At 45.6% G+C, this 14493-nt stretch overlaps 1 protein-coding gene and 1 long non-coding RNA gene across 2 annotated transcripts; one reads left to right on the forward strand and one right to left on the reverse strand.

Moving 5' to 3' along the window:
- Positions 1–2745: 2745 nt before the first annotated feature.
- Positions 2746–9345, reverse strand: LOC138751016 (uncharacterized). Its single transcript, XR_011349664.1, has 2 exons — positions 9228–9345; positions 2746–3283 (listed from the first exon to the last, which is right to left on the reverse strand). It is a non-coding gene; the product is annotated as an uncharacterized lncRNA (long non-coding RNA).
- A 1045-nt stretch (positions 9346–10390) lies between these two features.
- LOC138751015 (zinc finger protein 229-like) lies at positions 10391–14115 on the forward strand. Its single transcript, XM_069913116.1, has one exon. It carries the CDS (start codon positions 10487–10489, stop codon positions 11696–11698), a length of 1212 nt encoding a protein of 403 aa, XP_069769217.1. The 5' UTR covers positions 10391–10486; the 3' UTR covers positions 11699–14115.
- Positions 14116–14493: the final 378 nt, after the last annotated feature.

Below are 14493 nucleotides of genomic sequence, written 5' to 3' on the forward strand. Positions count from 1 at the left end.
CCTCCTCTTAACGGAAATAGTCTATCCACATCCACTCTGTCTATCCCTTTCATAATCTTAAATACCTCTATCAAATCCCCTCTCAACCTTCTACGCTCCAAAGAATAAAGACCTAATCTGTCCAATCTCTCCCTATACTCTAGATGCTTAAACCCAGGTAACATTCTGGTAAACCTTCTCTGCACTCTCTCCATTCTGTTTATATCCTTCCTATAATTAGGCGACCAGAACTGCACACAGAACTCCAAATTAGGCCGCACCAACGTCTTATCCAATCTCAACATCACCTCCCAACTCCTATATTTCATGCAATGATTGATAAAGGCCAGCATACTAAAAGCCTTCTTCACCACCCTATTCACGTGAGTTTCTACCTTCAGGGAACGATGTACCGTTACTCTTAAATCTTTCTGCTCTTCTGTATTCATCAATGCTCTCCCATTTACCACGTATGTCCTATTCTGATTCTTCTTACCAAAATGAAGCACCTCACACTTATCAGCATTAAATTCCATCTGCCATTTTTCAGCCCACTTTTCTAAGCAGCCCAAATCCCTCTGCAATCCTTGAAAACCTTCATTATCCACTATTCCACCTATCTTAGTATCGTCTGCATATTTACTAATCCAATTCACCACCCCATCATCTAGATCATTAATGTATATAACGAACAACAATGGGCCCAATACAGATCCTTGAGGCACACCACTGGTCACCGGCCTCCAACCTGAGACAATTATCCACTACCACTCTCTGGCCTCTCCCTTTCAGCCAATGTTCAATCCATTTGACTATCTTAAAATTTATACCTAAAGACTGCACCTTCCTAACTAACCTTCCATGTGGTACCTTATCGAAGGCCTTACTGAAGTCCATATAGACAACATCCACTGCGCTACCCTCATCCACATTCCTAGTCACCTCTTCAAAAAATTCAATCAGATTGGTCAAACATGACCTCCCTCCCACAAATCCATGTTGAGTGCTCCTGATCAGACCCTGTCTATCCAGATGTTTATCAGTACTATCTCTAAGAATTTTCTCCATTAATTTACCTACCACAGACGTCAAACTTACAGGCCGATAGTTGCCAGGCTTCCTCTTTGAACCCTTTTTAAATAACGGAACCACATGTGCAATGCGCCAATCCTCCGGCACTATCCCCATATCTAATGACATTTGGAAAATTACCACCAGAGCCTCTGCTATTTCCTCCTTCACTTCTCTCAATGTCCTGGGGAAGATCCCGTCTCGTCCCGGAGACTTATCCACCTTTATATTCTTCAAAAGCCTTAAAACTACACCTTTTGTAAATGATTTGAGACATCCCTGACCCTAGCACCTGGGAGGCAACATACCATCTGGGAGTCTCTATGCATCCCAGCAAACTTCCTGTCTGTCCACCTAACCAACAAATCCTCTGTTACTAATGGTCTCCTCTCCTCAGCCTTCCCTTCTGAGCCAAGAAGTCAATCTCTGTGCCAGAGGCTTGACCACCTCGACTCATCGCCTGGTAGATCGTCCCCACCCGCAGTATCCATAACAGCATCCATATTGTTGGGGGGAACCTCCACATGGGTACTCTGCATTATTGGTCCCTTCCTTTTACATCCTCTGACAGTCACCCATGTATCTGCATCCTGCCTATTTGGGGTGACCACCTTTCTGTAATTCCTCTCTATTTCTGCCTCAGCCTCCTGAATAACCCAAGTTTATCCAGTTCCCGAACTCGGTCAGTAAGGAGCTGGAGCCGAATGCACTTTCTGCAGGTGTGATTGTCTGGGACAAGTATACAATCCCAGATTTCCCACATCCTGCAGTTGGAACAATCCACAGCCTGAGCTGACTCCATTAGCTTTAAGAATAATACCCTTGATTAGAATTCCCTTCTCTCCTTACCTTGGTTGCAGCAGTTGCTCTCCTCAGCCTCGGCTCACCAAAGCCTCAAAGCCCCACTCCTTCTCTGTGCTACTCATATGCTAGGTCGCTCCTCTATCTTACCCTCTTTTCATTGGCCCTCAACCAATTAACCCAGTCACTCTCTCCTCGCCCCTCCTCCTCTGAATGCCACCAAACTCTTGACTCCTCCTATGCCGATTCCTTGCTCAAACCATGATTTGAAGCAGAAACAAGTAACACCAAACAACCATGCGGACGCTCTATCTCACTTACCTCAACCGGGAACTGAACAGAGCGACAAGAATTAAATGGACGGCGGAGGCTACAGCTTTCAATCTAGAACAACTTCACCACTTGCCTATTACAGCGAAATCTATCAGCAAATACTTACAAAAAGAAACTACACTATCCAGGGTCCTCTGTTTCACGTTAAATGGGTGGCCCGAGGCCAAAGCTATATCAGAAGAACTAAAACCTTACGATAAAAGATGCCATGAAATGACAGTTGAAGAAGGTTGTTTATTACGGGGAACCAGGACAATCAACCCTACAAATTAGCAGGAAGCCATATTATCAGAGCTCCACAACAACCACCCTGGGATGGTTCAAATGAAGGTGTTGGCATGTATACATGTCAGGTGACACCCCCCCCCCCCCCTCCATAGGCATTGATATTGAACAGGCAGTAAGAAGATGTGGCATTTGTCAGGATGTGCAACCCAAAGCCCCTCAAGCTGAAGCGAACCCCTGGTCCATTTATGGGGGAAAACTTCCTCATTGGTGTCAATGCACATTCCAAATGGCCAGTGGTAACACCTATGAGAAAAACAACAACAGACCAGACAATTGAAAAACTGAAATATATTTGCATTACATGGAGTACCGATTGAACTGGTTTCCGATAACGGTCCACAGTTCGTATCGGAGGCTAAGCAGTATTCAACATGTCTTGTCAGCACCCTACTACCCAAACACAAATGGAGAAGTAAAACGTTTTGTACAGACCTTCAAAAAGGCCATGAAAATGAAGAAATCCCTAAACACATCATGGAGTCACAAAATTGCAATTTCCTGTTGGGCTCACTCTACGACCAAATGAACACCAGCTGAATTAATGTTTGGATGCAACTTGAGAACAAGACTTTCCACAGTACATGCGAACATCGGCCTTCGAATAGAACAATCTTCATCTCCCGGTAAATCTATCAGATGCGTAGAAGTGGGAGAACCAGTACTGGAACAAGGCTACTGGGATACTAGAGGGCTGTAGATGAGAGAAGTTCTCCTTATTATTCCACATTGGTGGGAACTAAAATATGGAAATGACACATCGACCAATTGAGAGCGGTGGACAATCCTATGTCTACACCCACGGCTCACGATCCTTTTTTAAAAAAAAATTATTTAAGATTTTCAAATTACATAAAAACAGTACATAAAAATAATAACAAAATAAACTAAAACAATATAAACCCACACCTCCCTCAGCATGCCCCGCAAGGGGAGCAAAAAAAACATATCAACAAGATACAAAAAATAAACTATATCTTAAGATATTTCTAAACCCATACATTCCAAATAAGATGACCAAATTTGAACAAAAAAAGAATAATTATCATGTAAATTGTAAATGACCTTTTCCATATAAATACAAGATCTCAATTCATTGTGCGAATGATTCATATTTACTTTTACATCATCTTTCCAGGTAATCGCAATACACTTCCATGCTACTGCTCATGCTAGATGAACAAAAGCTATCTGAAACTTGTCCAACCCCAAACCAGTCAGTGAAACAATATAACCCAGCAATAAAATTTCTGGCAATTTAATCTTAAATAATTTTTTTTTAAACTCTAATTTTATCCCAAAATGGTTGGACTTTATCACAAAGTCTGTAGTCCACATCTAAAACATAAATCCAAATGACTAAATCCATATTTTTTGTTTCTCAGGGGTCAAATACAACTGATGCAAAAAATTATAACTAACCAAACTATATCTTACATTAAGTCATTTAGTCACCCCATCTTGGCACATAACTTCCCAAACCTCTTGAGGTATATCATAAGATAAATCACCTTCCCATTTATTTTGAGATTTATTTAAATTTGGTTTATCCATACTGTGTTGCCACAAAGCACAGCGTACATATCAGAAATAAAACCCTTTTTTAACGTATGTGAAATCAGAAACTCGAATTTCGTTACTTCAGGTAATTTCATTTCTCTTCCATAATTATCCCTTACCAAAGCTCAAACTTGATAATACACAAATAAGGAATTAGCTGATATTCCAAATTTTTCTGTTGATTAAAAAAAAACTATCCTTTTACAAAACAATCCTCCATCACCTTTATACATTCAGATTCCAATGCCTTTAAGCACCTATTATTCATCGAAAAAGCAATAACCCTATTTTGATATAATGGAGTTTGAGTTGATATCTTACCTTCGTACTATTAAAAATTCCTTTTAGTCCAAATCCCTAATAAATGTTTTAAAACAGGTATATTATATCCTGTAATAAACCAGAATCCCACTTCAATATAAACTGGTGAACCTGAGACTCAGAAATACAAGCTCATTCAACTTTAACCAAACTAAGAGATTGCGTAATATCCGACATTCTGTTAATAAATTGTAATTGTGTGGCTTCATAATAATTTTGAAAATGAGGTAATTGAAGTCCTCCTAAAGCATATTTCAACGTCAATTTCTGTAATGCTACTCTCGCTAGCTTCCCCTTCCATAAAAACTTCCGTATTGCCGTATTCAGATCTTGAAAAAATACTTTTGGAAGTAAACATGGAATCGATTGAAAAAGATATTGAATACGGGGGAAAATATTCATTTTAATACAATTTACCTGGCCTATTCATGTCAACAGATCTTTCCATTTAATCAAGTCCATCTTAATATTTCCCAATAATGGTACATAATTTAATTTCTATAACAATTGATATTTTGCATCAACCATGATTAAATGGAAAGATCTTCCCCTCCATCAATCTTTGTCCGCGAAACCAAGCCAAAGAAAGAACAAAGAAAACAGATGACAAAATTACGATGGTCTGATCAAATTAAATATTTAGGAGTAATGTCCACGTCTGCTGCAGGCTTGTTGGTGACTGGCACGTCCGATGCGGGACAGGCAGGCACGGTTGCAGCGGTTGCAAGGAAAAATTGGTGGGTTGGGGTTGGGTGTTGGGTTTTTCCTCGTCTTTTGTCAGTGAGGTGGGCTCTGCAGTCTTCTTCAAAGGAGGTTGCTGCCCGCCGAACTGTGAGGCGCCAAGATGCACGGTTGGAGACGAGATCAGCCCACTAGCGTTGGTCAATGTGGCAGGCACCAAGAGATTTCTTTACCTGGAAAGATGATGTAGAAGTAAATATGAATCGTTTGCACAATGAATTGAGATCTTGTACCTCTTCTTTGGTGCACCTCTGTCTCGGTGGCCAGTGGAGAACTCGCCATATAACATGATCTTGGGAAGGAGATGGTCCTCCATTCTGGAGACGTGACCTACGCAGCGCAGTTGGGTCTTCAGCAGCATGGATTCGATGCTTGCGGACTCTGCCAGCTCGAGTACTTTGATGTTGGTGATGAAGTCACTCCAATGAATGTTGAGGATGGAGTGGAGACAGCGCTGATGGAAGCGTTCTAGGAGCCGTAGGTGATGCCGGTAGAGGACCCATGATTCAGAGCCAAACAGGAGCATGGGTATGACATACACGCTGATCTTTGTGTGTTTCTTCCTGTGGTTGTTTTTCCTGACTCTTTTGTGTAGTCTTCCAAAGGCGCTATTTGCCTTGGCGAGTCTGTTGTCTATCTCTTTGTCGATCCTTGCATCAGATGAAATGGTGCAGCCAAGGTAGGTAAACTGGTTGACCGTTTTGAATTCTGTGTGCACGATGGAGATGTGGGGGGGTGGGGGGGGGGGCTGGTAGTCATGGTGGGGAGCTGGCTGATGGAGGACCTCAGTTTTCTTCAGGCTGACTTCCAGGCCAAACATTTTGGCAGTTTCTGCAAAACAAGACGTCATGCGCTGGAGAACTGGCTCTGAATGGGCAACTAAACCGGCATCGTCTGCAAAGAGTAGTTCACGGACAAGTTGCTCTTGTGTCTTCGTGTGAGCTTGCAGGCTCCTCAGATTGAATAAACTGCCATCTGTGCAGTACCGGATGAGGTCTTTCATGTTTACACTCACTATAATCCCCAATTGAAATTGGCAATATTTCACTTTTGTCCCAATTTACTTTATACCCAGACAATGCACCATATTGCTCCAGACATTTTTGCAAATGTTTCAAAGATTGTTCTGGATGTGTTAGATATATCAATACATCCTCAGAAAACAAATTAATCATCTTCAATTCTTATCCCTTTAATATTATCATTTTGTCTGATTGCTTGAGCTAATGGTTCTATGACCAATTCAAATAAGGCTGACAACAATGGACAGCCTTGACGTGTTGTGTTAACTTGAATGACGAAGAAATTTGGCCATTCGTCACCACCCTAGCAACTGGATGTTTCTATAATACTTTAACCCAACCAGTAAAAAAACGGCCCAAACTTAAATTTTTCTAACACTTTAAATAAAAAATTCCATTCAACTTGGTCAAATGCTTTTTCCACGTCAAGCGCAACCACTGTTGGTAGGTTGGGTTGCTGACTCGATGCATTCATCAATGTAATCATTCTAAGAATATTATCAGAACATACCTATTTCTGGTTTACCAGAATGTTACCTGGGTTTAAGCATCTAGAGTATAGGGAGAGATTGGACAGATTAGGTCTTTATTCTTTGGAGCGTAGAAGGTTGAGAGGGGATTTGATAAAAATATTTAAGATTATGAAAGGGATAGACAGGGTGGATGTGGATAGACTATTTCCGTTAAGAGGAGGAAAGATTAAAACAAGAGGACATGAGTTAAGAATTAAGGGGCAGAGGTTTAGAGGTAACATGAGGGGGAACTTCTTGACTCAGAGAGTGGTAGCCGTGTGGAATGAGCTTCCAGGAGAAATAGTGGCGGCGGAGTCAATTGTATTATTTAAGAAAAGGTTGGACAGGTATATGGATGAGAAGAAGATGGAGGGTTATGGGCATTGTGCAGGGAGGTGGGACTAGAGAGGGGTGTTTGGTTCGGTGCGGACTAGAAGGGCCTAATGGCCTGTTTCCGTGCTGTAATTGTTATGTTATGTTATTAATAAAACTTGTCTGATCAAAACTCAACAGTAAATCCATTGTCTCGTGGAGACTTCCCATTTGGCATCTCCTGTATATCTTACTTAATCTCAAAATTTGTAAATGAAGATTCTAATTCTTTCACATCATCTTTTCCTAACACTGGCAAATCTAAAGGAGATAAAAAAAGATTCAATAGAACCATTGTCTCGAACCTCCTCAGAAGTATATAATTTCTAATAAAATGAACAAAATTGATCATTAATTTCCTGAGGTTTATAGGTAACCGTTGAATTCTTTTTCACAGTATTAATAGTTCTTGAAGCCTGTTCTGTTTTCAAATGCCAGACTAATACTTTATGAACTCCATCATCTAATTCATTATTACGTCTCAGTCCTGATGAGATCCCAGACGAAATTCCCTAGCCCCATGCTACTGTCAACGTTCTCGAAGTATCTTTGACTGAGCTTCTCTCAACCAAGCAGTACCACGACTCAACAGAGCAGCCCCATGACTCAACAGAACAGCCCTACACTGTGCCCTACTCAACAAAGCAGTCCTAAGCAACATCCTAATAGGGTTCACCAAAGACAAACTTCACCACCAATGGAGTTAGTACCCTGACGGATTCTACCTCTGAGACGATCAAAGAGAAAACATCCTGCTGAAGGATTGAAGAACCATGTTCAGTGACTTCACATTTCATATTTATAGTAGTCATAACCCTCACCATTAGTCTCGGGCACCACGTAATTATTGTAGTTTAGTACAAGTGCTGCCCGTGTGTTATTTTCACGAAGCATTTATTGTGTTTGGGGGGAGAGTGTTCTGTATATACACCTGCAGGCACAGCATGATGACATCGTCACTCGTCGTAACTGGGGAACCATCTTAGTTCTGTATAAAACAACGAATGAAGCGTAACGTCTCCGTGTGCAGTGCTTTCTGAAACATCAAATACTTAACAGGTTCGACCTCCCAAAGTGCAACAACTGTGTTAAAATTCCATCTGCCATTCTGCAGCTCATTTTTCCAGCTGGTCCAGATCCCACTGCAGCTTTGAAAACCTTCCTCACCGTCCACTGCACTTTCAATCTTTGCATCATCTGCAAACTTGTTGATCCCATTTCCCACATGATCATCCGGATCATTGAAAGGGATTGAGAACATCTACAGGGAACGATGCTGTCAGAGAGCAGCAATGATCATCAAGGATCCACACCACCCAGTCCACACTCTGCCTGGCCCCCAGGAAGAGAATCTGGGGTTGGACCTGCTGTCATGTAGGTGGGAGTGAGCATCATCCCTGCCATGGATCCTCCGTCCGCGCCCATACACTTGCCCTGCCCCTCCCCTCACCCTCCCCTACTCCCCCCAACCCCTCCACCACCCCTTCCCCTGGTCTCTTCCTCCACCTACTCCCCTTTCTCCATAGCCCGACCCTACGTCCACTACCCCCCTTCGCACCTCCTTCCTCCCCACCCCGTCCACCTCCCCACCCCGTCCACCTCCCCACCTGCTCTCCTCCATCCCCCCAACCAGTTCTCCTCACCACCCCCTCCCCTCCATCCCTCCCCCCCTCGCCGACTGCTGCCGTCGCCCATCCGTGCAGCCGGACACACTCGCTGCCCAGGCCGTTGTCAGAGACCCTGACAGGAGGCGCGGCCCCGGCCCTCACCCCCCCCACTCCCACACACCCCTCCCCCTCCCCTCACTCACCCCCAGCCCCCCTCCCCTCATCCCCCTCACCCCCCCTCAACCCCCTCCCCTCACCCTCAACCCCCGGCCCGACTGTGGGGGGATGAGACCCCGACCGGACCTTGGTCCCACCGGCCTGGCCCTGGCCCTCTCCCTCGCCCTCTCCCTCTCCCCCTCCCCTCCCTCACCCCCAGCCCCCCTCCCCTCAACCCCCCCTCTCAAACCCCCCTCTCAAACCCCCTCCCCTCAACCCCCCCTCCCCTCAACCCACTCCCCTCAACCCACTCCCCTCCCCTCACCCCCACCTGCCTCCCCTCACCCTCACCTCCCGGCCCGACTATGGGAAGATGAGACCCCGACCGGACCTTGGTCCCACCGGCCTGGCCCTCTCCCTCTCCCTCTCCCTCTCCCTCTCCCACCCCCGCCCGGGGAAAGTCTCACCTCAACCCCAGGCCCAGGCCAGGCCGCGGCCTCCTCCGTGGAGCGGCCCGTTGCCGAGGGAACGGCGCTCAGGGCCGCTGGCGGCGCGGTGACGTCAGCGCGCCGCCGCCTGGGCGGGGGACGCCGTCACGTGACGGGGCGGCCGCAGCCCGCGAGGAGGAGCCGAGTGATGGACGAAAGGGCGAGAGCAGGTTGAGGAAGGGGGTTCCGCATCATCCTGGGCAAACGCTGGGTCGGGGGCAGCCGGATCGGAGGCGGTTCAGCACCGGGCGCTGGGAGCAGAGCGCAGCACCGGCTCCCGGAACCCAGGGCTCCCGTGGGCCCGGGCCTAGGCCCAGCCTCGAGCTGGATTTAACCTGCGGCCCAGCTCGACGGGAGCCTCCATCGGGCTGAGCCCGCGCGGGGCGGCCCGGGCAGGACTGCATTCATCTATCCCCTGGTCACATCCTCTCCTCCGCCCTGGTGGAGAACTGCATTCATCTATCCCCGGTCACATCCTCTCATCCGCCCTGGTGGAGAACTGCATTCATCTATCCCCTGGTCACATCCTCTCATCCGCCCTGGTGGAGAACTGCATTCATCTATCCCCTGGTCACATCCTCTCATCCGCCCTGGTGGAGAACTGCATTCATCTATCCCCTGGTCACATCCTCGTGTGGTTCGGGGCAGGACTGCATTGATCTATCTGCTGGTCACATCCTCTCATCCGCCCTGGTGGAGAACTGCATTCATCTATTCCCTGGTCACATCCTCGTGTGGTTCGGGGCAGGACTGCATTGATCTATCTGCTGGTCACATCCTCTCATCCGCCCTGGTGGAGAACTGCATTCATCTATCCCCTGGTCACATCCTCGTGTGGTTCGGGGCAGGACTGCATTGATCTATCTGCTGGTCACATCCTCTCATCCGCCCTGGTGGAGAACTGCATTCATCTATTCCCTGGTCACATCCTCGTGTGGTTCGGGGCAGGACTGCATTGATCTATCTGCTGGTCACATCCTCTCATCCGCCCTAGTGGAGAACTGCATTCATCTATCCCCTGGTCACATCCTCGTGTGGTTCGGGGCAGGACTGCATTGATCTATCTGCTGGTCACATCCTCTCATCCGCCCTGGTGGAGAACTTCATTCATCTATCCCCTGGTCACATCCTCGTGTGGTTCGGGGCAGGACTGCATTGATCTATCTGCTGGTCACATCCTCTCGTGCGGCGTGGGACAGGACTGCATTAATTTATCCCCAGGTCACGCCCTTTCGCCAATGACCGAGATGAACCCGCTTCAATGCTCCGACTGCGGCAAGAACTTTAAATGGTCTAGTGAATTAAAGAGACATCAGCAGGTCCACACCGGCGAGAGGCCCTTCACCTGCCCTGAGTGCGGCAAGGGGTTTACCACGTCATCCCACCTACTGACCCACCAGCGGGTCCACACCGGGGAGAGGCCATTCACCTGCCTCGAGTGCGGCAAGGGTTTCACCCAGACCTCCAACCTGTTAACCCACCAGCGGGTCCACACCGGGGAGAGGCCCTTCACTTGCCTAGAGTGCGGCAAGGGCTTCACCACCTCCCCCCTCCTTCTGAACCATCAGGGTGTCCACACTGGGGAGAGGCCCTTCATCTGCCCTGAGTGTGGTAAAGGTTTCACCAGATCGTCCCATCTACTGACACACCAGCTGGTGCACACCCAGGAGAAGCCCTTCACCTGCCCCAAATGCGGCAAGGGCTTCACCACGTCATCCAACCTGCTGACCCACCAGTGGGTCCACTCCAGGGAGAAGCCCTTTACCTGTCCCAACTGTGGCAAGGGCTTCACCCAGTCCTCCAATCTGCTTAGACACCAGCAGATCCACACCAGGGAGAGGCCATTCACCTGCCCCGAGTGTGGCAAGGGCTTCACCCACTCCTCCAGCCTGCAGACCCACCAGCGGGTCCACACCGGGGAGAGACCCTTCACCTGCCCCGAGTGTGGAAAGGGTTTCACCCAGTCCTCCCATCTGCTGACCCACCAGCGGGTCCACACTGGGGAAAAACCCTTCACCTGCCCCGAGTGCGGGAAGGGGTTCACCCATTTCTCCCGCCTGCTGATCCACCAGCGGGCCCACACCGGGGAGAGACCCTTTACCTGCCCTGAGTGTGGGAAGGGTTTCACCCAGTTCTTTCACCTGCTAACCCACCAGCGGGTCCACACTGGGGAGAGGCCCTTTACCTGCCCCGAGTGTGACAAGGGCTTCAAGCACACCTCTAGCCTACTGAGACACCAGCGGGTCCACTCTGGGGAGAGGCCCTTCATCTGCCCTGAGTGTGGTAAGGGCTTCACCACATCGTCCCTCTTGCTGACCCACCATTGGGTCCACACTGGGGAGAGGCCCTTCACCTGCCGTGAGTGTGGCAAGGGCTTCACCAGGTTCTCACGTCTGTTGACCCACCAGCGGGGCCACACCGGGCAGAGGGCTTTCGTCTGTTCTGAGTGAGGAAAGGTGGGATGATGGTGGTTCCATGGTCCTCTAAAGTTTGTGTGTAAATTAACATTATTTTGTGACATTGTAAGAGATTCTAGGACTTTTGGTGTAAAAGTTGGCCAAATGTTACATAGTAGACCAGCAGCAATAACAGCAAGACAATGGTATCTTCAAAAACAATTTTTTATTAATACGTATTAATAATATCTTTCTTAACTCTAAAACATAACCCCACTATGGGCAAAAGTGTGTAATTTAAAGATTCTAAATCTTAACACATTTTTAAGATTGAACTTTGAGTTTGACTTTTCAGAATCAGTCCTGAGCTGTGGATCTGACACACACAGACACAGGCAATTGTATATGTGTGTGTGTGTGTGTGTGTGAGATCCACAGCTCAAGCACAATTCTGAAAAGTCAAACTCAAAATTCAGTCTTAAAATTGTGTTAAAGTTCAGAATCTTAAAATGATGTTCAGAAGTAATTACCAAGTATTTTGAGGCTCTGAGTCATCAGACTTCTCAAAACTCATGAATTCTTGTCAAGTTTCTTTTAGAGAAATGTTTCTTCTTACAAATAATTTTTCACAATTCCCCTCACTTGCGTTGAAGTTACGGAACTTGTGATTTCTGCAATGTTTTCACAAATCCAGGCAAGGTTTAAATAAAATAACCATTAAAAATAGTTCTGATCCAAATGCAAGAATGATCTTGCTTTCTTTTCCTTGGTATGAGTTAGTCAAAGTGACCATTATAATGGCCACAGTATCACTGTTCTCTCTTGAGTAAGAGAGGCAGCTGAAAGTGACCATCTTCTCTGAAGCCTCTTTAATTCTGTGACATTTAAATGCTTTCTTTAAGTCTGAATCCCATGACTGGCTTGAGCAATACTGTTCTACTTTCAGTTTCCCAAATGCTTGACTCATGGCAGATAGCCTCCTATTTGTTTGAACAGATAGCTTCTTAGCAAACAGTCCATTGTTTCAGGCTTTCAGTGGAGAACAATAGCACTGGTTTTATGGCCAGAACTGAACAATAATAAGCTTCTTACATCTTCTACTTGAAAGGGCCTCAGCAACTGCTTCACATGTCCAACCCACAAACTTTCTTTACTAAAAATATATATATATATATATATATATAATATAAAGATTAAAAATAACATAAGCCTGTAACACCTCCTTCCAACAGAGAAATTTTTGAGCTTTTTAAGAAGAAAACAATTTTTCTTTCCTGTACCACATTCGAATGTTGTACAATATTATACAGGCAAATGTAACTTTTTTTTGCAACATTGCAAATCTAACATTTGAATTTTTAAATATTTAGTCACCATAAATCAAAACTTTTATATACATAAATATAGTGACATTTTCTCCCCATCCTTCCTCCCTCCAAAATTAAACCCAAATAAAAAATAAAGGTGTCATCTGGTTATTATCCAATTGTTATTGACTCAATAATGTGACAGATTATATAGATATATTTTAGGGAGATAAATTGGGAAAGGTTAGAGTAGGTTACATACGAACAGATCTTATTTGAAATATTGGAGACTTCATGTTCACAGTGATTTACTTTACAGAATGCCTATGGAGAGTTCAAAAGTAGGTGTTAATTGGACTGAGCCGTTGTGGAATGAATGGACTATTCTCTTTCAAGCAACAGTGGAGACATAGTGCCTTTCCAACCAGAGTCCTCAGAGAGGTCACTGATGGGTTCCTGTTTACCTAAAAGCAACAGATGTACAAGAAGGCTGACTCCTATTGTTTGCTGGAGTAGGTCATGTGGTTTTGCAAGTAGAGGGGGTCAAACAGGCTTTCTCAGTCCCAGTGTGTGTGTGTGGTGTATGAGAGAGAGAGAGAAAAGCAGAGATCAGTGTCATCCAGGAGGCTTGGAATTGAAACAAAAGCTTGAGAGTGTGAGAGATGGCCTAGCCACAGTCTTGTGGTTCATGCAAGAGGAGAGGACTGGCTGTCTAATGTTTCGCTTGGAATAAGAGAAACAAAAAGGAACTCTGTGGTGACCTGAAAGAAAGAGGTGATCATCTGGAGAACCCTGAGGGGGTAAGTTTCATCAGCAAGATGCTGCAATGACTGATAGAAGTACCTCAGTTGAGAATGTCCTGGAACCACACCTCTCTCTACAAAACCTACAAGAACCTTCCTGAGCGGTAACCATTTACCTTTCAAGCACCAAAGCCTGATGAACTTTATATGTTAAATTTTGTCCACAGTATAAGAATTGCCTGTAACCAGTGAATTTGGAGGAATGAGAAATGAGATTGGACTGTGAATCAAAGAACGGTTCTGAATTTACACACACATATTACATACACATGTGCTTAGAATTAGAAGGGGGTTAATTTAATAATAGATATAGTTTGTTTCTATTCATGTTTAAAGATAAAAGCAACTTTTGTTTAAGTAACTATTTGTCTTGGTGAATATCTATTGCTGCTGGGTTTTGGGGTTCTCTGGGCTCGTGACAATGAATAATATATATATAAATATATATACACACACACACACATATATATGTATATATGTATTCGGTAACAACAGACTCGTCAAGGCAAATAGCGCCTTTGGAAGACTACACAAAAGAGTCTGGAAAAACAACCAACTGAAAAACCTCACAAAGATAAGCGTATACAGAGCTGTTGTTATACCCACACTCCTGTTCGGCTCCGAATCATGGGTCCTCTACTGGCATCACCTACGGCTCTTAGAATGCTTCCACCAGCGTTGTCTCCGCTCCATCCTCAACATTCATTGGAGCGACTTCATCCCTAACATCTAAGTACTC

The sequence above is a fragment of the Narcine bancroftii genome, unplaced genomic scaffold (genome assembly GCF_036971445.1).
Source record: "Narcine bancroftii isolate sNarBan1 unplaced genomic scaffold, sNarBan1.hap1 Scaffold_598, whole genome shotgun sequence".
NCBI lineage: Eukaryota > Metazoa > Chordata > Chondrichthyes > Torpediniformes > Narcinidae > Narcine > Narcine bancroftii.